This window comes from Drosophila pseudoobscura, chromosome 4 (assembly GCF_009870125.1).
Source record: "Drosophila pseudoobscura strain MV-25-SWS-2005 chromosome 4, UCI_Dpse_MV25, whole genome shotgun sequence".
Classification (NCBI taxonomy): Eukaryota; Metazoa; Arthropoda; class Insecta; order Diptera; family Drosophilidae; genus Drosophila; species Drosophila pseudoobscura.
In genome coordinates this window covers 20350568-20373489 of record NC_046681.1, presented here as the reverse complement: position 1 = coordinate 20373489, position 22922 = coordinate 20350568, and the positions used below count along the sequence as shown (strand labels likewise).

The 22922-nt window shown below is 47.1% G+C and overlaps 3 protein-coding genes across 4 annotated transcripts; 2 read left to right on the top strand and 1 right to left on the bottom strand.

Moving 5' to 3' along the window:
* Positions 1-9960: 9960 nt before the first annotated feature.
* Positions 9961-11467, bottom strand: LOC4817244 (platelet binding protein GspB). Its single transcript, XM_001356468.4, has one exon. The coding sequence runs from the start codon at positions 11295-11297 to the stop codon at positions 10092-10094; it is 1206 nt and encodes a 401-aa protein (XP_001356504.4). The 5' UTR covers positions 11298-11467; the 3' UTR covers positions 9961-10091.
* Positions 11468-12053: 586 nt separating this feature from the next.
* Positions 12054-12954, top strand: LOC6902861 (putative uncharacterized protein DDB_G0294196). Its single transcript, XM_002132561.3, has one exon. It carries the CDS (start codon positions 12143-12145, stop codon positions 12863-12865), a length of 723 nt encoding a protein of 240 aa, XP_002132597.2. The 5' UTR covers positions 12054-12142; the 3' UTR covers positions 12866-12954.
* Positions 12955-16408: 3454 nt separating this feature from the next.
* On the top strand, positions 16409-20069 carry LOC4816992 (uncharacterized). 2 transcript variants are annotated; one of them, XM_001356467.4, is made up of 7 exons: positions 16415-17769; positions 17833-18275; positions 18332-18663; positions 18730-19255; positions 19312-19581; positions 19647-19796; positions 19853-20069. In XM_001356467.4, the coding sequence occupies exons 1-7, from the start codon at positions 16485-16487 to the stop codon at positions 19985-19987; spliced, it is 3141 nt and encodes a 1046-aa protein (XP_001356503.3). In that variant the 5' UTR covers positions 16415-16484; the 3' UTR covers positions 19988-20069. The 2 variants fall into 2 exon arrangements, with proteins under 2 accessions (XP_033236236.1, XP_001356503.3); XM_033380345.1 differs by lacking the exons at positions 18730-19255; positions 19312-19581; positions 19647-19796; positions 19853-20069 and having other exon boundaries at positions 16409-17769; positions 18321-18508.
* The last annotated feature ends 2853 nt before the right edge of the window (positions 20070-22922 follow it).

Genomic DNA, 22922 nt, shown 5'->3' with positions numbered 1-22922 from the left:
GCCACCCAGCCACCCTGTAAGCGCGTGTACACGTGCCAGGACCACAATTAAGATAATGCAGAGTCAACAGAAGCCACGAGCCCCCCCTTCCCCCTCCAGTCGTGAGATGAGAGATCGAGTGGCATGTGAATGTCGTTGAACTGTCGCCGGATTCATGTCCTCAACAAGTTTATTGGCAACGCGGCGTATGATTAATGGGCAGCCTAATTGTTTGTCTGAGGCCCGCGATCTCCCGAGCCAAGTCTGAGCCTCAAAGTCAAGTGTTTTTTTCCCCATTAATTGGGGGAGTACTCAAAGGAAAGTCGATATTTAGTCTCGTTCTACCTTCTGCTCTTCCATTTTTCCGCTTTTCCGCTTTGAAGGTATTACAAAAATGACCTAATAACCTGCCTTTATGACAGAAGGGGCCGTCGTTAATTAGTTGGGGGTTTCTGGTGGAAGGAAAAAACGCGGAAAATGGAATCAAAGCCACCTTTTGTGAAAATCAAAGCGTAGTTTAAAGCCTTTTCCACGATGGCTTTCAATGGTTAAGCACGAAATGGTTATTTCAAAGGGAATGTGGCGGAGGGGCGAGCAGAGGAGGGTTGTGGGGGGGCACATGTGAGGCAGGGGGAAGTACGGGGGAGGGGAAATTGTCGCCTTAACTTGGTTTATAAAGCCACTCGAATGGAGGGTCACAGGGAGATATCCTCAAAGTTCGTATTTCCCTTCTCCGAGAAAGCTTAGGAGCTCCCCCCCTCCCCCTCCCCCCTGTAGTAGTTCCTTTCATTTATGCTCTCTCACACGTTTGCGCCTTTCAGGCCAAATGCAACGAAAGACGTATGCCAGGAGCCAACAAGAGGCAGGGAGGCGGGGAGACTGGAAGGCAGGGGATTGGTAAGGGCCTCAGACGTCAGGTGCTCCATTGGCGGCTCTTTTGTATGCAATTTGCCATTTATTCAATTTATTCACACCATTGTGTAATGCGATCTGGCGACAATGCAACGGAAATACATACAGACGTACGCACATATATATCGCATAAGGGAATAAATATACTCGCATCGTAGAGGGTCTGTGGCTGATTGTAGCCAAGGATCCCCCCCCCCCCCCCGTCCCGTATCGCAGGCACAAAAGAAACTCAACAAAAGTCAATAAATATATGGCAAAAATTATATAAATATTTGTATTATTACGCAAATAATGCATTGCCATAAATTAAATGTATTATTTATGGGCCGTAATCAAATGGAATAGGAAAGTCGTTTTTATATTCATCAAACAATTCAGGATAGTTCAATAATTCATAGAAAATATTTATGTTAATTTGAGGCATGTTTTATGGACCGATAAAGTACCCTGGAATCTATATTCGAAGGGGGTAAATATTCGAAAAATTCCTTTGAATTAAATGCAATTTTCGGCCAAGTTTTACGGACCTGGAATGTACCCTGGAATGATTACTCGACGAGGGGTAGAATAATATTTAATAATTCCTCTAAAATTCCGTACAAAATTTAACACATCTAATCGAAAAATTCCTTTGAATTAAATGCAATATTTTTTCCAATTTGTTTGGACCCAAAATGTACCCTAAAATATACATATATTCGAGGGGGGTAAAATAATATTTATGGATATTTAGACTATGAAATTCCTCTATAATTCGGTAAAAAATTATTTAAATCTAACCTAAAAATTCCTTTGAATTTAGTGCAATTTTTCTGACAATTCTTATGGACCCAAAATCTACCCTGGAATGTTTTGTCGAGGGGGGTAAAACAATATTTATTAAGCTTGTCAAATCGGTTATGAAATTCCTCTAAATTTTGGCAAAAAATCATTCAAATCTAATCGAAAAATTCCTTTGAATTAAATGCAATTTTCGGCCCATATTAATGATATATTTTTCGAAAATAATTTGTCAATTCGAAACTTATGAATATTTTTGTTTAATATTTATACATGAATACACTCGTATGTGTGTATGTGTGTGTGTGTGTGTGTGTGTGTGCAATAAGCCAGATGTTTTAATCCACCAAAGCGTTGGAGCACAAAATCCAGAGCGGCCATCCGTAGATGGAATTAATCATTGTCGTTGCTTTTGTTTGTGTTTTTGTGTTTTTTGTCATTTGACTTTGGGCCAGGCCCATGATAATGGCAACTAAATTTAATATTAATTCAATATAAATTCATTATGCGATTAATGAATATTATTTTTGCTTTTAATCGATTCACAGCAGCGTGCAAATGCGCTTAATGAGCTTTCCAAAAAATATATATATAAAATATATATAAAAATTCAAAGAGCAAAATGCAAACAGAAATGAATTTAGTGCAATTTTTCTGACAATTCTTATGGACCCAAAATCTACCCTGGAATGTTTTGTCGAGGGGGGTAAAACAATATTTATTAAGCTTGTCAAATCGGTTATGAAATTCCTCTAAATTTTGGCAAAAAATCATTCAAATCTAATCGAAAAATTCCTTTGAATTAAATGCAATTTTCGGCCCATATTAATGATATATTTTTCGAAAATAATTTGTCAATTCGAAACTTATGAATATTTTTGTTTAATATTTATACATGAATACACTCGTATGTGTGTATGTGTGTGTGTGTGTGTGTGTGTGTGCAATAAGCCAGATGTTTTAATCCACCAAAGCGTTGGAGCACAAAATCCAGAGCGGCCATCCGTAGATGGAATTAATCATTGTCGTTGCTTTTGTTTGTGTTTTTGTGTTTTTTGTCATTTGACTTTGGGCCAGGCCCATGATAATGGCAACTAAATTTAATATTAATTCAATATAAATTCATTATGCGATTAATGAATATTATTTTTGCTTTTAATCGATTCACAGCAGCGTGCAAATGCGCTTAATGAGCTTTCCAAAAAATATATATATAAAATATATATAAAAATTCAAAGAGCAAAATGCAAACAGAAAAGCGAGTTCCGCTCCGGCAAGCGGACAAAATGCATAAAATAAAGTTTATTAAACCAACAAATGGCCCGAAACTGGAGTCCAAGTTTTTTCGGTGGCTCCACTCCACTCCACTCATCGAAGTCTTTGCTCCACTTTTTGCTTGCTTTCTTCTTAATTAAAAATTTCATTCAAGCTCTGGCATTGTTTGAAGAGCGACTTTCGAGGCAACTAATGAAATGGAAAAGCGTAAGGAGCAAAAAATAATTACCCATTAGACCCGGCATATAAGCCGAATGCACAAAAAAGAGTTCTCAGAAGTGTGTTGGAAAAGTTTTAGGCATTTCGTGGAGTAAAGTGGCCTAAGAGCCTCCCCAAAGGTTTATTAATTCATTCGTTATATCACATATAATCCCTGCCATTCGTAGGCTATTCTCTTTGACAATCGATGGTTGATTGGGCTCTCAAGTGTCGCCAGGTTGGGCCCGGCTTAAGCATCTTTAATCCTCTGAGCACTCAACGCCCTAAATCAATCAAAAGTGGAGTTTCCAGGGCAGCCATTAAAACCCCCTTTTGTGGCCGGAAAATGTTTAAATATATATTTATTTTTGTGCACATTAGTGTGCATTAATATTATTAAAACTAAACACACAAAAATGGGACTCATTTCCCAGAGCACTGACCCCATTCGTCTGGAAGGGAGTGAGGGGGGGGGGGGGGGACGGATGGAGCTTGACTTGATGGAAGTCCTCTGTTGATTTGCGACGCCTTTTGCTTTTCGCTTTATGCGTTTTTCCCATTTGTTTGCATTTGCGTTGACACTCACTTCATTTAGCAGCCCACAGCTGCAGCAGCAGCAGCAGCAGCAGTTGCAACATCACAAAGCCACAATCCCCTGCCACGGGAGGGGCGGGGGAGCACAGCTGAAGGACTGATGTACGTGAGTGCAAGTGGAAACCGCCCCCGGCAGCAGGTTAAGGACCTTCTTTTGAACTTTAAAATGTTTGCTTTTGGACATGTGGGCGGCTACGTGATGCTGGGGTCGCCACTGGGATACCCTGTGGATAGCACAAGGGAGGAGAGGAGCCTTTTATAGACCTCTTGCCAAGGGTATGCCCTTTGTCGACTACCGCCTGCCTTTGGCCTTTGGTACATATATTTGTTTTGTGTCTCTCTTCCTGCCCCTCAGAGCACTCATTTGCTCTCCTGCCCTCTCATCTGTATTTGTGTTTGTGTTTGTGTTTGCTCTGTGGTTGCAGTCCATGCGACGCTTTTTAATCTTAAGCGCCTTCCATTTGCCACAAATGTCCAGGCCTGCCACCAACTGCATCTTGAACACAGTCAAATGTATAAATACATACAATTCCAACCCTTTTGCGGCCCCACCTGGGCTACTTATGGCCGGCTTATGTGCTCGCAAACCAATTAAAATGGCCAACGGAATGGTAAGACCCGACTACGGAGTTCCGAGTTCCGAGACACCGAGACAACGAACCACTGGCTACAAATTAATTTCAAGGGATTACGGCTCGGCATGAAATTTTATTTAGTTGATCTAGTTTTAGTATTTGGTTTCCTTTTCCCCCCCTTTTTTTTTGGTTGGATTAATTGGGGTTAACATGATATAGTGGGAGGTCCATTCAAACATTCGAAATTCTTTGAAATTTGTATAATTTGATGGCAAGATTTGCCTTTATTCAAGTATTAAGGAGTTTGGCATCTTTTTGTGACTCTCAGCTGTTGGGGCGACAGCAAAATGTGCATTGTTCATTGCGAGGGGGGGAAGAGGGGATGACACCACTCGGGGACTAAGACTTAAGACTCAGACTGGGGCTGGGGCTGAGGCTGGGGCTGGGGCTGAGGCTGAGCCTGTTCCTGACCGGCACTCGAGGGTTCAAAAGGGCTCTTAACCCGCTGCTTGAGGCTGCGGCTAAGACCGACAGTCAAACAGAAGAAAAGAAACACAACATATATCTGTTAATACACTAACAAATAAGAGGCGATATTTGGCCAAAAAGCGGGAATCAAAGGCCTAGAAATGAGGAGATCATTGGGCCTTAGGGAAAAGATCCTTTAAAAAGAATTCCTTGAGGCAAATACTTGGTTTTTTTTTGGGGATGGGGCTATTAAATGCCAGGAATATATCGTTTAGCCTCGATTAATCGGCAGAGTATTCAGATCTTCGGCCTCTAAGGAGAGCCGCTCCCCTTTCTTGGTATTTGTGTGCGTATTTCCCTGACAGAAGTGGCAAGAAAATAAATTAAAAATGTGTTAGGCACACATACAGGCAAAGACGTAGACTTGGACACTTATCCTGCCACCCACACACACACACAAAGACATATTAAGGAACGTGACTTGCACGGCCCGCAGAGAAAGAAAGAAAGGAGCGACAGAGAGAGAGAGAGAGAGAGCGCATACTCGTATTTAGCATGTTATGAAAAATGTATACACAGACGGGTAGGGGGGGGGGCCTCCTCGTCGCCATTGTCTGTCCCCAGCACGTAGCTCTGGTGGTGATGCCACGCCCAGTCTCCGCACCAGGATTGCTTTTAATGACAAAAGTTATGACGACAAATGACTCGGGTTGACTTTCACTATGAAATCAGAGCCGACGACGACTTGTGAGCACCACAATGCAGGGCGGGGGGACCATGAATCATTTGCCGTTGACTTGCTTTCTGCTCTCCTGAAAATTCACTTTTGCCCCGATTCGCAGACCGTTCAAAAGCGTTCTTCATTTATCATTATGCAAATTATGAATTAATTTTTAACGCCACACCAACAACTCCAACAACAACAACAACAACGGCCATATATAATGCTGCGGATAATGTAAATGTTTTAATGCCGCGTCTGATAATTATGCAAGTCGCTGCCGCTCGACCGCGCTGCATGAAAATTGAATTTGTTAATCAACTGCATTTAGACTTAATTGAAAACGTGGATAGAAAAGCGGAAAAGTTGCACAAAGTGCTGTAGTCTTTTTTTTTTTTTTACAAATTAAATTCAATGAATTTATGCCACGTGTCTCCCCCGAGGGGCAGGCATCCTCCACAGACTAGTGGGTATTCCTCTGTCGAGAGGCTCTTCAATTAGCAGCACATTCACACGGATTCATGTTTGGCCTTTTGGGCCCCCGAGGCGCAGACCTAATAACATTTGCCATATTCGGTTTTCCACAAATTCAATTGAATACCGAGGACTTTGCACTCTTGCTTGATTAAGGGCGACCAAACATAAATTGGCCTCGAGGTCGTGTTCTATTGAGAGAACACTTTCCTTTGGACAATTATTCTAATATTACGCCTTTTGTCGGTGAATGGAAATCATAATAATTGCAAAAGTAAATCATCGGACGACATGACAAGGCCCTTTGGCAGTTTTGTGTGCCAGCAACTTGCCTTCAAAATTTATGACCAATAAACAGGGAGCCTTGTGGCACGCCCACATCTGTGCCACAAAATGCGTTAATTCAATTTTATTACGCATACGCAGTGTGTGTCCTGCACAAAAAGACATGCACCTTCGAGTGTCTGCCGTGTGTGTGTGTGTGTGTTTGCTAATATCTGCATTGCGACAGATGGAAGTGTGTGTGTTTTGCAAGACAGTGTTGATTCAGTGCCCCCCACCCCCTTTTGGTCAGCAATTAATTAGTGGGGTTTTGTTTGATCAGGAATCTGCATGAATGTGCTTCTGCACAGCTCACAGAATCACTGAGCGAAAGGTGGGTTTCCTTAAGTAAAAGGGAGTTTTAATTAAGAAATGATTACTGCCTGTCGGGGAGTATTTTTGAGAGATTTTTAAAGATTTCTTAAGAATATTTGCAAGGGTATTTCACTTAATTTTTGTACGAGAAAAATGTCTGTACTATCTTTTGGGAAATATAGTTGACAGATTTTTACACATTTCTTAAGAATATTTTCAAGGGTATTTCACAACATTGTTGTACGAGAAAAAATTACTATCTTTTAAGGAATATCTTTGACAGATTTTTATAGATTTCTTAAGAGTATTTTCACTTATTCACTCAATTCACTTATTTTTTACCGTAGGTAATTAGTACCTTGTGGGGAATATCTTTTAGAGATTTTTACATATTTCTAAAGAATTCTTAAGAGTATTTTCAAGTGTATTTCCCTAATCTGTTGTATGAAAAATTATTACCATATTTTGGAGAATATCTTCTACAGATTTTTACAGATTTCTTTAAATTATTTTTAAACGTAATTCACTAAATTGTTGAACGAGATATAATTAGTATCTTTTTGAGAATTTCTTTTTTTATCAAATTTGAAGGCAATAACAGACTTCTTAAGAGTTCTTAGGAGTATTTTAAACGGTAAATGCCTAATTTTTATATATAAAACTTGTATAAAAAATTAGCTAAAGAGCACACACACACACCAGCTACTACCACTAATACTATAACTCTGTACACTCCTTTTTTTCGCTGTTGGAGCGCATTGTGTGGTTGCCAGAAGATGTATCTGCAGTGATACCAGATACTTGAAAAGCACCAACAGGGCTCCCAGCAATGCTGTTTATTGTTGCATTATTTTGCAATTATGTTGTGCAACAGTCAATGAAAATATTCAGTTACATAGATTTTGCAAAAGGAAATGTGGGCCATCAAGGTAGACATCAAAATGGGGACGGCTTAGAGGGTGAAAATTATGTCTTCCTGTGGGGCAGGTCTGAGGGAATGGTACTGGACAGAACATCTGGGGGATTGCGTAACTTTCTATCTGGTAACTGGTATCGTTTATGACATGAGGGGGGACCCTGAGGTCCTTGGCTATTTCACAGTTACGGATGCACCAATCGGCTTCAGAAATCCTGCATAACATTTTGTTTTGGAACAGCCTGATTATATTGAAGTTCGATTAGGTCTAGTTCTGCAAATAGGCGCCAGGATAGCCTTCTAAAAGAAGCACCTTGTTGGACAGAATCCAGCAGGTAGGGCCATTTCCTTGTCTCGCTCTCCAGGCCACATCTCAAGGGCTTAAAGTGGTTTGCAAGGTGTGTACCTTAGAAAGGTACATCAATGAGGTGTTATTTATACAATATAGTCGAAAAGAGGAGAGTTTTAAACAGAAAGGAGCCCCAAAAAGGAACCTAAGTTCTAAAAAAACAAAGCATTCCAAGCTTTTACTGATATACTCGTAACTTTTGTTGTCCCAAAAAACAAATCGAGTCAACAAATAAAAACCGAAAATGCTCGAATCACTAAAAATCAAGATCCACAAGATCGTATCCTTCAAGAACCTCAAAGCGAAGAAGTTTATTTTCGGCCTCATAATTCTGATCGTGTTGTTCTTGTTCTTCGTTTACGCGGGAAACTTCGAGCCAGCTGCAGAGAAGACAACAAAATCAGACAATCAATGGATGTATTCTTCGACTGAGGAGAACTTCCTGATCCTCGATGCCAGCCTGGTGGACGAGCCCTCGACAACCAACAAGAAGGAAAGCGGGACCGAGGCCAATGTTGTGGCTGCCACCGAGGCGCCGAAGCTGGGACTGTGGGAGAGAGTGAAGCGCGATATGACCAAAATGGAAGAGAAGTTCCACTACTACAGTCGGCTCTAAGACCAATCAAACTTGTACGAAATTAGCGATGTTCCAAAAATATAGTCAGTAAATATTGAAAGGGGGATCCCAAGTGGGATCCTCTTTGTTTTATGGTTGGAAAACAAACTCTGCAGAGTTTCTCCATCAATTATAGAGTCCTTCCTCCCAGAAGAGAGTCCTTCCGCCCAACTAATTGCTCGGCTTTCAGGCCCCTTCGAAAGGCCCAGGTAAATGCAAGTATCTCCGCCACCTTGTGTCTAGTATTTGTATAGTTTTTAATATTTTATGGACTGGATGGTGCCTTTGTGCAATTGCTTTTTGCGGATATTGTTTGTTGGTTTTACTTTTGAGATCTCTCTCTGTTTTTTTGCATTGTATGCGATGGTTCTTTTGTTTTACACGGCCTGCTCCTGTTGCCGTGTCCTATTTGTATCCTGCAGTGACCCACTCACACACACACACACACACACACACACAGAGTCACATTTATGTCTATTGGCGGGCGTCCATTTCCATTTCATTTCCGTTATTGCAAAACTTTTCGTATTAAATATATTTTTCTCTCCCTCTCTGAATGTTTTGTTTCATTTCGGAGCCCTTTTGGGCGGTGGCTGGATTTTTGCACTTTAGCAAAGTTGTTATTTCTGGGCCATTATTGCAGTTGTTTCCCTCATTGTAGGGAAGTGCTCGCATAAAAATCCCCGCATTTCCATATAAATATGCCGCCGACTCTCGACTCCTCATTTATTGTGGCCTACTTACCGCGAGAGGCCGAGAGGCTTACAAATTGACATGCAATTAAATGAAAGCCACAAGCATTTGTTATAATTGTTACAGCCCAAGTACCGGCCGCCGTGCAATTTTGCTCTTGGCCAAATGTTGACGCTGATTAGGCCAGCAACTAACCGACGTTTTTTGCTGCTGCAATTAGCAGGCTGCCCCGGCAATAAATACAACAAGAATCCACCAAAAAGAGTCGGCTAAACCGTACACGGTTGTCCCTTACGTATTTTAATTAAATATTTCATAATTTAAATGTCATTTTGGAGATTTTTTAATTATTTTTTCGCCCTCAAGCGTAGAAAACTCTTTTCGCTAAATGTATTTGTCATTTTTTGTAATTAATACTTAATTATTATATTTATAAAATTTACTCCAAATAATAATTGTAATTAAAACACAGCCATAAAACTTTTTTTTTAAACCATTTATAATCTTTTTGCATATTTTAACTCGCTTTCGCCTGAATCAATGTTTAAGCCAACTTCGTTTTACAGTCACAAATATTTTTTTTTTTTTTAAATTAAGCACATTTATTTTTTATATTTTTTTAAAGCATTTTTTATGGCCCAGAGCATTCAAAACCGCACATTTTTAGCGCTGAATGCCCCTCAAAAAAAAAAAAAAAAAAAAAGGAGTCTGAACCGCAAATCAGGTTATGCTTTGGGCCAGGTCAAAACCCCGTTAGATAAACCATTGCCCACCTTTTTACGGCTAATTTGTATATATTTATTTATATTGATTCGATTCGCTTAAATAAATCGTAAACTATTGCGGAATGTTGCGGAGGTTTCCCCATGGCGAGGGGCGGGGCGGGGCGTGGGCCAGGCCATTGCCTAGGACAGCACTGCGTCCTGGAACCAGAAGGACATGCGGTCCTCGCGGAACTGCTTCTCGGGCACCCTCATCGAGTGGTTGTGGATCACCGAGCTGTAGCGCCGGAAGTTGTCCTCATTGCCCGCCTTGAGGCGCTCGGTGATCGCCGCGGCTCGACTCACCAAAGACGTGTCCTCGGCCAGGGCCTTGGCCGACCTCATTTTGGGGGCGGCAGCCTTGACTTTGGTCTTCAGCGAGACCTTCGATGGGTGGGTCTTCGACTTGGAGGCCGAGCGAGAGGCCTCTTTGGTCTTGGACTGCACCGAATGCTGGGACAAGGTCTCGGAGGTGGCCTTGGCCTTGATGTAGCGCTGGGAGGCCGTCTCGGTGGTCTTATGCCCAGTCTTGGACGTGCGAGAGCGCACAGATACAGTATCTGAGGGCCGTTTGCTAGTCCTTGACTTCAGCGAGACCCTGGACTCCTCCTTGGACCTCATCTTCGAGCTTGAGGGCTTGACAGAGTCCGTCCTTGAGCGCTGCTTGGACACCTTGCCCGTCAGTGTCACGGTCGAGGCTGTGCTCGACCTCGGCTTGAGTTTGCTGGACGATCTGGCCAGCGAGGCCTTCGACGAAGCGGTGCTCGACTGGGAACGAGTGCTGCTCCGCTTGGCGCCGATGCTGCTCCGCTTGGAGGGGGAACTCGAGCGGGACTTGGTCTCCCGACCCCAGGACACCCTGCTCCCGTTTTTGCTAACACTGGAGCCAGATATCGAACGGTTCTTGGCCTGGTCGTCGCCGGGGGCCACCTGCCGCCTCGTCCGCACCGGCATCAGCGTCTTGACGGACACCTTCGACTTGGAGTCGATCCCCGACCTGGAGGAGGCCAGCTTCATCTTCGAGATGCCGCCCGCATCGATGCGCTCCTCCTCGTCCAGGGAGGCCGCCTGCCGCTTGGCCGCCGCCATCTCCTCCTTGATGGCCCTCGAAACGCTCACCTCCCCGATTCTGGACGGCCCAATCTTCAGATGGGAGCTGGCCGCCAGCTGCGAGTCCTGCGACACGGACCGCCTGATGTAGCCCTGCCTGTCCTGCGGCACGACGGCAAACACCGGCGGCGGATACGTGACGGCGGTGGGGATCTTGAACTCCATCCGCTTGCCGCTGTTGGGCGGCCCCACGTTGAACGGATTGAAGGGCTCGTAGTCGATGTCAGACATGTTGACCATTTTCCTGCCTGTTTTTTGGGGGGAACGCTCTGGGGTTTTTCGTCTCCGTGTGGGGTTTTTTATTGCTAGCCGAATTGAATTTTGTGCTGCTGGAATTTCAAAATGCTCTGAATGTTGGGGTATCTGTGGGAGAGCGACACTGAAATCTCGGTACACTCAAAGCCCCCCACTTTTCGGGTGAAGGAAATGTCGATGGAGGCAGTTTTCACATATTCAAAAGGTTTCTAATGCGAGTTTTGGGCTTTCTCTATGGGGAAATGGGGGTTTTTTCTGTACCCAAATATCCGAGAGATATCCAAAAGCCATCCATCGATGTGGGTAGCTTCCCTCTGGAGGCAAGACGTAGAGAACTGAGGCTAAGGGCCCCCCAGAAAGGCCTGCTAATCGAAGGGGTTCTACTCGGAACACTCTAATTCCCTGATTTAAGTATTTTTTCTGCATAAAGATTACTTGGGCGATAAATTGTAGCCAAGAAACTGTTGTGCCGACTTTTATCACGATTAGCTTGGGAAATCCTCAGAACAAAGGATCTCCTGGCATCGTCTAGGCAGCGCACTTCAAGTCCTTCACTTGCTTTAATTAAAAATGCCACCAGCAGGCAGCATGCAGCATCTTCAAGGGGAGTACGTGCTGATAAGGCGTGAGATCCTTTGACTGCCAGAGCCATAAACAAAAGCCTGCTGTCTGCTCTTCAAAACGTCGCCGTCGCCCTCTCTGGCATGTGGCAAATATTAATGAGCACGCCTGGAGTGGGGCAACGTAGGAGGCCTTGCCTTTTGCTTCTCAGTATATAGTATTTGTTTCGAACATCGAAATTGAGTAGCGTCATCAGGTGAACAGTAATCATGTCCAGGTCACAGAAGTCGGCGGGCAGCCAGCAGCAGCGGGAGCAGCGGGGGCAGCGGGAACAGCGGGAGCAGAAAATCCCCCAAATACCGCCCGACGGGATGCTAATATATGGCAACGGCCTCGTCTTTGGTGGCAGTGTTTATCCGGTTCTGGTGGACGGTGTACCCATGCAGGCGCCCGTCGGTGCCGCCCAGCAGCGCTGGCCGATGATGCACAAACCAGTCCAGCAGCAGCAGCAGCGGCAGCAACAGCGGCAGCAACATGAGACTGGATCGGGGTACCCGAACATGGCCCCGCGGCATCCACAATCGTGCGGACCCAAAACACGCACCAGACTACAGTCGCAGCCGCCGCGGAACCGCGCTCCCCACTCCCCACTCAGCGAGTATCCACCTCAGTGTCCACCACCAACTTCGAGTGCCCCCAACATAACGAGGGGCAGCAAGAGGGGATACGGGATGCCACAGCAACAGCAGCAACAACAGAAACAGCAGCAGCAGCAACAGCAGCAACAGCAGCAACAGGGGATGCCACAGCAACAGCAGGAGTACCAGCAACAGCTACAGCAGCTGCTGCAACTCCAATCAGCCATGGACGGACATTACAGCTACGGATACATGACCAATGCGAACGATGCCGGGGGCTGGTCCGGCTATGCCATGATGCCGCCAATGGTGGCCAACAGACCGTACTCGTTCGGCTGGAGTCCACTCGACTGAGGCGCAGAGACCATGTTTTCCGGGGAGAACAAAGATATCGCGAGAACAACAAAATTAAAGTTTTCAAAGCAGAATTAGCCCTAAAAACACCCACCACTCTTTCTCTTTCTCTCTGGAGGTCTTTGGGGGGCTCTTTGGGGGCCTCTTTGGGGGCCTCTTTGGTGCCCTCTTTGGAGACCTTTTTGGTGGATTTTTTGCCATTTGCATTTGGAAAACTTTGTCATAATTTGCCGTAACTTGTCTGCCTTCCGTTTTACACATCATCGAGCACTGAGGTTGGGTATGCCCCCCTCCCCGCCCCTTTCCTGGGCATCATTTAGTGGTAAATTTCCTTCTTAGTTGCCAACGAACGTCATACGTGACATTTTGCAAATTCCGTTTTGCAGAGCTCCCTTCCCGGGACGGGCTCTGTGTGTGTATCTGGGAGATACTCGCCGTCGCCCTCGCTTTTGCCTGGCTCTTGACTGGCTGCTGTTTCTGACACTCGGGGCACTGTCACGGCTGCAGCAGGTACAGTGTGTGTGTGGAGTACGTGTACACCCACCGGCTTGTGTATCACCGTGTAGCTGGTTTTGTTGCGGTTTTAGATGCTTTTTTTTGCCCCCCACCCCCCACCACCTGCTCCAGCAGATACCCTGAATGCCAAAGGGGTAGATACATTGCAGCCAGCAGATACTGCTGAAATTTAGATGCCTAAAAGATACAGATACAGATCTGTATTGATTGGAATTTTAAAAGGGAATTTCCGAAAAATAGTTATTGTTTATTTTTTAATTAAATTTCGCATAAATCCAGTGGATTAGGAGATGATTTCATTGCCTTTTTTTTGTGGCCTGCCACAAAGTCACCGAAAGCCAGGGCTTTGGCGGAGTTATTAAACATATTTGTTTGGGAAAAGCTTAAATTTGTGCCCAAAGATCTCGGCTAAACGATTGAAAGGGTAAGAGATTTGATTTCAGGAAAAAAGGGGGCAGATTCGAGGCTAGAATGGCAGCCAATGGAAACCCTCTAGGTCTACGATTTGTGACTGGACTAATCTTCGACTATAATTAAAATTCTTTACACAAATAACTCCCTTTGTGGCATGCCACGGCCGAGGCAGCTAAGCCGTCGTCGTCGTCGTCGTCGTCAGGCATTTAACATAAGAAACTCAAACGCAGCACCCACTGCCTCTCCCTCTCCCTCCTCCTCCTCCTCTCTCTAATGATGATCCCCAAAGTCAACTTGCTAAAGTAACAAGAGCTGCATTACACACACACACACACACACACCACACACACACAGATACACGCACACACACATGCCTGCAGAGCGGGCTCATAAGCACACAGTGGTATTAGCGCCATAATTCGCAAGTTACAACACACATAGAGGGGGAGGGAGAGCGAGAGGGGTAAGGAGAGGGGCAGGGGTAGGGAGAGGGAGAGGGGGCTGGGGGAGGGGCAGGGGCAGGGGCAGTGTGTGCATAGCCACCCCCCCCACAAAAAGGATTAAGTTATATTAAAGATGGCAGCGCTGCATTTTAAGTTTTCTTTCCTTTGACACTGCCTGCTGGAGCCTCAGCTGGGGGGGAGCCCAGCGGGATGCCCAGAAATTCGCACACGGAATCTTGAGTTGGCCCGAGGGGGCGGGGGGGAGGGGCGCGGCTCTCGGACATGCAAATTCCACAGGCTCAAGCCTGACCCACATTAAAACAAATATGGAGGCCTTCGAAGTGCTAGGCATTGCGACTGGAAAATACCCAGTAATAAACAGACAAATGTATGGAAATATTCCCTAGGAAAATGAGTTTATTATTGATGGAAATAATCCTTCTTTCTACTGGCTTTTGTGGGTCGATGGGATAATAAACCCTATAATAACACCTAAAGGTTTTATATAGCCTATATCGGGTAATACGGCAGTCGTAGTGTATATTCACAAGCCATAAATGTAAGGCCACACTGGGAAAATACCGAATATATGCCCATATACAATCCAGTGAACGGCCACTCCTTTGGGAATCGACTCCTGGTCCTAAATGAAGGGCAAATCGAGAAGGTAGGAGTCGTGTCGGAAGAAGAAAGAACTCGTTTCTGTACCAAAAACTCTCAATATATATATCTATTTGATAGCAACAAGGTTGTGGTGTCTTTTAAGCTGTGGATGCCGCTGGATCTTTGGACCTTACAAGCAGGGTTTATATCTGAAGAAGGTTTAGACGAAGATGGTCTGAGACGAACGTAGCCTAATCGGCCGATGGTGCCAGTACGGCAAAGGAGATTTTCTAACCTGTGTGGCATTCTTGTAGGCGGATACTGTCACCATTTTAGACGAATCGGACTCGTAGTTTCTTTTTGACCACGTGCGAAAGCGGGCGTGGAAAAAGAGCCATATCGGTCGGAGATTCTTATTTTTGGAAGGGAAATTGGGCAGCGCAATCAAAGAGCGCTTGTATGGTGTGTTCGGAGACTCGTCTCCTTCGATGGCGATCTTTAATAATGGATTTAGCGAGTTTCAACCTGGTGGCACGTCGGTATTTGAAGAGCCTCTCGCAGATGCCCCAAAAATGGCTACCACGAAGGACAATGTAACAGAAATCCTCCATCTCCTATTGGCAGATTGCCCATTAAAGGTGCGGGAGATGGCTGAATCAATGGGCATATCGTATACTCAGAAATCCAGGTAACATTCCATTTTTCAACTGGGTTGAAGTTAATCAAGAACAGACGCAGATACACCTTCTTTGTTGGTTCAAAATGCTTCCTTCCGGCCGTCACATACATCCCCAAGAACCCTATATACCCCTCTCAGCTGTGACAAAAGGGTATAATAACATTTCGAGCCTCGAGCAGGCAATAAATTGGAATATATGGCATAAGTTTACCTAATGCCCGGCCCCACCACCCACAACCACCCACCACCACGCCCCCCGTCATTTGCAGAGCACAAGTCACAGGTCAAGTGTTAATTTTTTGTTCTCTTATTTTGTTCCTTGATGTGTGCGCAAACTTTGGTTAAAAGTTTAATTTCCCGAAGAAAACAAAGACCAGAAAAGAGCTGCAAAAAACATGGAAATTATATCAAATAAATTGACTTTCTTTGCTGCTAGTTTTCGGGGGGAAAAACAATTCGGTTCCAGTTCTTTTCTTGGGGCAAAGAAATGGTAAAGAATATCTCCTGAGCTCTGCAGATTTCCATATAAAGGGGGGGGGGGCAGGCAGGTCTGATCAGATCTCAAGGTGGCGTCTGGCCAAAATGTAATTTTCCAGCTGTGATATAAAATTCAAGACGCCGCCGCCGCATCATGGCCCACGCTTTTTAACACTTTGCCGTATCCCGAATGCCGAAATATGCTTTACGACCCAACCGTGTCTCATAAAACTTATATGTCTGGGAGCCATAAAGCCGGCAGTAAGAGCCGCGATAGCAGTGGGGAGGGGGGGCCAACTTGTTGAAGTGTTTATTGTTTAGAAACCTAAAAAGATACACCAACGAGGGCCGAAAGGAGGGGCCCAAAAGGTGGGACATGGGAGCAGATACATTGTTCCCCCCACAGATACACAGGAATCAAAGCCTTACCCTTCAACACTGAAAATATTCCACTAGCTATTGCTAAATATATATTTTATTCAACCAAATGGAGAAGACCAACAGAAGCAAGGGCTCGGTGGTCCGCTCCTCGCGAATCTCGAAGCAGAGACCCACAGCCACGCCGGCCAGCAACGAGGGCTCCATGGCGGATGTCCTGGTGCAGCCGAAACCGAAGCCGAAGCCGCCCAGGGTCTTCCTGTACATTCAGCTGAACGAGACGAAGATGCTGCCGGAGTCGGAGCACCCGCTGGAGCTGCACTTGTACCACGCCAAGAACTCGCTGCAGAAGATGCAGGAGCACTACACCACGGAGACGATAATCTACCAGCACGAGTTCGCCATCCAGAGGCCCGTGTTCGCGCTGGGCGTGATGCAGGACGATATGGAGGACATGAATGTGTTCAGCGACAATCCCCTGGTGATCACGCTCTACCGGCGGGTGCCCAGGCTACCCAAGAGGGGGGCGAAGGAGAGGCCAAAGGAGGCCGATCTGATCGGGGACACCACGGCCACGCCCTTGGACGTGCCAGCCGAGGAGAGTGCCAGCCCCGACGGGGTCCTCGAAGAGCCTGCCTGGTACGAGGGGGACGCCGAGGAGGGGGGCTTCACGGAGGGGCATCTGGAGATGCTGTCGCGCGGCCACTGCGATCTGCTGCAGCTGTTCCAGCGGCGGCGCTTCATCAGCGACATCACGGTGTATCTGTATCCGGAGCTGAAGGGCCCCAGCGCGGACCAGACGACCACCTGCACCGTGTGGCACATGTACTCCATCCTGCCGATCCTCAAGGAGTTCAACTTCACCAACCTGGCCTTCGTCACCCTCGAGTCGGTGTACAACGTGCCCGAGGTGCTGCACCAGATGGCCTCCGAGCTGGGCCTCAGCATCTCCTTCCGGGCGCGAGTGCCCGACGAGCGGGGCGACCGGCTGGTGGTGCCCCTCTGCACCTTCTACGGCTTCGGGTCGGAGGTGATCAGCGAGCAGAACACGAGCATTGTGTGGGAGAACATCAAGCGGGACATCAATCCCTTCCGCAGCTACAGCTTCAATCAGATGGACACGAATATCCGCGTCAAGCTGCAGCGCGTCTTCCGCCTGCTGCTCTGGGAGAAGGACGTGGACTTTGGCAGCAACTCCATCGATATATTCACGGACCTGGCCCTCGTCAACAACTCCATGCACCGCTATGTGCTCAACGAGGAGATGCGCCGCATCCTGGAGGCGGCCGTGCTCCACAACAGCCACGAGCTGCTGCTCCAACTCTACCACGAGTCCCCCGCCAATGTCCTGTACGAGGGTGTGCTCAATCCCAGCATATTCGGCTATCCAGATGGTACCTATTCGAGGCTTTATTCAAAGGGGTTTCATTTCCTTCATTGCCCTGCCTCTTCTCCAGTGAACTACTGCCGCTTTGCCAGCACTCTGAATCCCTACCCGATGGACTCGACGAAGAGCCTGGTGAAGCGGGGCACCCTAGACATGGGTCCCATGTTCGCCAGCGTCAAGATCTGCTTCTTCCAGTCGATTGTCCAGCGCAACGAGAACCTGGACAAGTACAACGAGGACCTGCTGAAGAGGGCCAAGCTGTTGCGCTGCTTCGACCACACGTTCCTCATCGAGGCCGAGGACGATCACAATCTGTTGCTGGAGCTGTACCGCTCCTTCGACGATCTCATTTCGGACATGATCGCGGTCATTGTGAAGCGGGACCTCCGGACCATGGCGGAGGGGCAGGACTACTTCTGCTGCCAGCTGGCGAACCTCAACAATCTGCTGCTGAAGATCTGCGGCTGCGACTTCAACATACGCATGCCCACCAAGACGAACCTGGAGTTCAGGGTAGGCCCAAGGCTCCACCCTCTAGATTGATGCTCAAGTCCCTAGACTCTCCTCAGGCGATGCTCACGCACATGTACAAGGAGCTGATGGAGCGCATCGAACGGCTGCTGGCCGCCTGCAGCTGGGAGAGCGTCTGCAATTGTGTGGTGAACTTTGAGTACGAGCAGCTGCACATGATCCACCTCATGGAGGAGGTGCGCCTCATGTGCCTGATTGGAGAGCGCGAGCTCGCGGGCCAGATCTTCGAGGACCTGCGGGACAGCAACTCCCACCAGCTGCTGTTCAATTTCTACAACTTCCTGAACAGCCTGGAGAACGCCAAGTTCCGGCAGGCTTCGAGGTACTTCCGGAACCCCGTGGGCGGCGGCTGGGTGGGCGAATACTTTCCGTGAGTCCCAGCCCCCGAAAACAGAGAACGACGACTCAGTCACGAGATACCCCTCCCCCCCACCAGCTCCCTGGGCAAGCTCTACATCGACTACATGCTGGACCTGGAGTCGGAGGACGAGGAGCGGCGTCTGCAGGCGTACGCCAGCATGATCGCCAGTCTGCGGGAGTTTGTGGCCAAGAACACCCTCGACCTGGACGCCTACGTGCTGCTGTACTGCTACTACAAGCGGCACGACTACCTGCCCGGCATGGAGTTCACGCGGCTGCGGTTCGAGAATCTGTACGGCGTGCCGCGAAAGAATCTCGCCGGCACCCCGGTCTCGCTCTTCGAGCTCTTCCTGCCCGAGGAGTTCGAGCAGAGCAGCGCCAGCACCATGATGCACGTCAAGTTCTATCCGGTCTTCACCACGTTTGCCCGGATCGGGGCCTACGGCTTTGCCGAGGTGGTCTTCGACGAGATCCAATCGTGTTTCACGGCCACGGAGGCGTATCTGGTGACGAGCACGCTCAAGATTCTGCAGCGAAACATAGACGAGACGTTCAAGGTGATGGTGTTTCCCACGAGCAAAAGTGTGGCGGGAAAGTTGATGGTAAGACTTGCACAGGGAAGGCTCCAGTAAATAAGGCCATGCCATGCCCCACCCAGCACCACTATCAGGCGCACATCAACGGCAATGTGGAGTACACCCGCGGGCGGTACGACGAGGCCATGCGCTACTTTAGGGAGCTGCTGACCATCGAGGAGGAGGAGGAGGAGGAGCGGGAGTACTTCAAGGTGAGCCTCATGCGGCTGGGCCGGCTGGCCTTCGATCGCGGCGACTACGAGCTGGCCAACCAGGCCTACGACAAGTGTCCGCAGCACTGCAACAAGATGAACTTCCTCGTCAGCTACGGCAAGGGCCTGGCCCTGTACTACGTAAGCATAGACCCTGCCCTCCCCTGCCACGATTCCCTCCTCAACTGTAGAGCGATGTATTACAGCTCAATCGCCTGGAGGAGGCCATTCTGTATCTGGCACGCTGCACCGAGGTGGAGGTCTTTGTGCCCGATGTCTGGGGCTATTTGGCCATCAGCAACTTGCGCCTGCACCGCAACAAAACCGCCCTGGAATGCTGGAAAATGGCCAAAATGGTAGGTCCCCTATCCACTCCGTATAACCAGGGAGTATACCCGTCTATGTCTCGCAGTACCCGGAGATGTTCCTCCACGATAGAATCTACGAGGAGCTGGACAAGATTAACTATTCGGACATCCATCTGTTGGTCGACGATGACGGCAATCCCGCCGAGGTGATGAAGAAGAAGGACTTTATTGCCCTCTGAATACACAATATTAAAGAAGATTTGCATATTTTCCAAGGCAAAAGGTGTCCCAAGTAAACAGAGAGCCCTGTCACGCCTTTCATCGGGTTTTAGCCACATTTATCATCCATAGACAAAGGCCTACGCCTGCCTGCCAGCCTGCATTAGGATAAATTAACTTTATGCATATGCATACACCCGTAGATACATAGATACATAGATATTTGGTCCCAAATCTGGGACAGGCGCTTGTCCGCAGAGCCGCTGAGCCGCCAGCCACCAACAACAATGCATTTTTGGCCAAGGGCAAACCGCCACAGAAACAGCAACAACAAAAACAGAAACAGAAACAAGTGAGATACGTTGTTAAACCCTTTTGGCCAACACTCAAACCCCTGACAGGTGTTTGCTTTTTCATGCGTTCCCCTGCGCCAGGGTCTAGAGGAATTTGCAATTAGTTTGTCCCTGGAAATAACGGTATTTGTTTCTAAAAATATATATTAAATTTGGAAGATTTTAATTGGTTTTTAAACTGCTAAAACAGAGAGTATTTTCCGGGTGGAGGTTACAAAAAAGGGAGGCTTTATTGAGCTGGGGGTCTTACGTGTTGCCAAGACTCGATATTCCTCATATAATCCTGCATTTATCAGCCTACTTAATCGCCTTTCGTTACAATAAAATATGTAGAAAATATATGGCTATGGCATTTCCTTGAAATATATTCCCCAGCGATCGTATATATTTCAGTACTAGCCTCTTAGGGATGGATAAAGCTCTGAAATGTATATAATTTTCAGGGACTTAACGAGCCCATTAGCTAAGCTTCTAAGTGGGTCTATTAGTGATATTTTTGATGGCCATTTAAAGGTAAATAATATACAAATGTAGGCTGTTCAAAGAGTGTTCTATGGGCTTTGTTTCGGGGTGCTAGTGGATTATATCTATTCTATTCTCTGTCTATAATTATTCTAGAATTTTTTGCATTTATTAGGAGCTCTTTCTGAAAGCCCTTTACAAAGTGCCCGTTTCGATAGGCCCTCACACTTGCCTCACCGATATTTCTGTACCGATAATAACTATGGGATAACTGTGGGTATCATCCACAGAGTGTATCGATGGAGTGGCAGATAGAGGCCAAAGCGAGCTGTTTGTGGCCGCCCTGCTAATGGCCGACCTCTAATTATGGTTACTATTGCCTTGCTACACCTATAAGCCACTTTTTTGGCATTAATTTCTCCCATTTCTCCCCTAAGCAATCCCTAGATTGTATGCCCAACAGAGTCCCACATTTTAGGCCTCACTTTCTAGCCAAACTCTTACCTTTTGACCCTTTTACTAAGAGATTTAGCTCCTTGAAGCCATCTTGCCCATTCGAAAGAGCATCTTTGGGTCGTTGTGCCGTGCCGCGACGCCCTGTTGTTGTTTACCTGGCAGCGAGTGCTCCAAAATCCGCTTTGACAGCTCGCCTGTCAGCTCAACTCAAACCGGCCCCAAGGTCCTGCCGGTGTGTGTGTGTGCTGCCGTGTAGGTGTGGCCGTGGAGTGGTGTACAGTTTTTTGCTTGTCTTGTTGGGGAGCCTCAACTACATATGCTAATGACGGGGCTGTCTGTCCGGGCCGGGCCGGGCCGGGAGACTGCTGGGGACCTGGCCAGCCACTTGGCTGGGGCTTTTGAGCTAGTTTAAGGCCAACTCTCGGCTGCTGAGCACACATTGGCTTCATCAAAATGAAATTTGTGAGCAAACAGTGCCAGAGGGGTGGGGTAGGGGGGCGGCAGGACTGCTTTAAAATGCGTTTTCAGGGCACGCATACGCCATGTGGCCCGTCGAAAGGACGGGGCTTTTGTCGCCCGATGCAACAAAATCAATTAGACACAAGCATTTACATGCCGCTCCACCACCGATGGGGGAGCCCAGCAATTGCAATTTAATGTGCTGCCTCTGCTGTGCTAATGATAATGTTGTTATGTGCCTATTATGTGCGTTGTTTGTGGGGTCTGGGGTCTGGGGTCTCGCCAGAGAGCACATGTCATTACCATTTGCATTATGCCAAAGTTTCGGTGTCTGACAGCACTCAAAGTGATGCAGTTAGGCCACGGGGGCCTCTGGCCGCATACAAACAATGAAATTAAATCCAGACCGAACCAGCCACGGCCCAAATGCCGGCGCCCAAGGCCTTGAAGCCTGAAGTTATTTCTAATCAAAGTTTAGGCCCTAAACCTAGCACATATCTTCATAGGATAAAAACTACAAGAGCCAGAGATTTCCCTTGGAATTAACGTGAAATTTACACCAAAATGAAGCCTCAATAGGGAGGATCCACATGAAAATTTCATTTGAAATTGAATATGAAAAAAGCCCAGTCCTGGGCCCGGACCCGTGCGACAGCTGCTGCAATTGACAATTATTATTATTGTCAGTGCGAATGAAGAGCCTGGGGGCCCCGGGATATCGCCGGCTGGTTGGTATTCATATGGACACCCGTGTGGCGCCCGAAAATGCCTTCAATAAAATTCAATGCTCGCATTAAAATCATTTAAATTCTATTGTTCTGTTTGTTGGTTCAATACCCTTTCAACAGGGAGGGTTCTATACCATGCAGAGAGGGTTGCCCGGGTCGCCAGGGACCGCCGATCGACGGGTGAAGGTATCTAAAGCGGCGACTTGGTGCCTTTTCTTGTTTGATTTTTCGGATTTGCATGTATTTTCTTTACGACTGTCAACCGCACACACGCTCCAGGGGGGGCTCGAGGGGGGGCTCCAAGGGGGTGCCTCGAGGGGGGGGCGACAAACACCGCATAAGCTGTTTTCGTTTGCGGATTTAGACGATATCAGCAAATGCATATTTAATGGCCTACCGATCAATGCGATATGCCCGCCTTGAACGATACGCGAGGCCGATTAATGCAGTGCTTTAATGCTTATTTGGGCGAGTGTCGGGCATGGAAGCATAACTAC

Bases quoted from the DNA above. Each gene is read 5' to 3' on its own strand.
- LOC6902861 (XM_002132561.3), top strand. From the start codon at position 12,143: ATGTCCAGGTCACAGAAGTCGGCGGGCAGCCAGCAGCAGCGGGAGCAG.
- LOC4816992 (XM_001356467.4), top strand. From the start codon at position 16,485: ATGGAGAAGACCAACAGAAGCAAGGGCTCGGTGGTCCGCTCCTCGCGA. The intron at 17,770-17,832 runs GTACCTATTCGA...CCTCTTCTCCAG, and splicing joins CATATTCGGCTATCCAGATG to TGAACTACTGCCGCTTTGCC. The intron at 19,582-19,646 runs GTAAGCATAGAC...GATGTATTACAG, and splicing joins AGGGCCTGGCCCTGTACTAC to CTCAATCGCCTGGAGGAGGC.
- LOC4817244 (XM_001356468.4), bottom strand. From the start codon at position 11,297: ATGGTCAACATGTCTGACATCGACTACGAGCCCTTCAATCCGTTCAAC.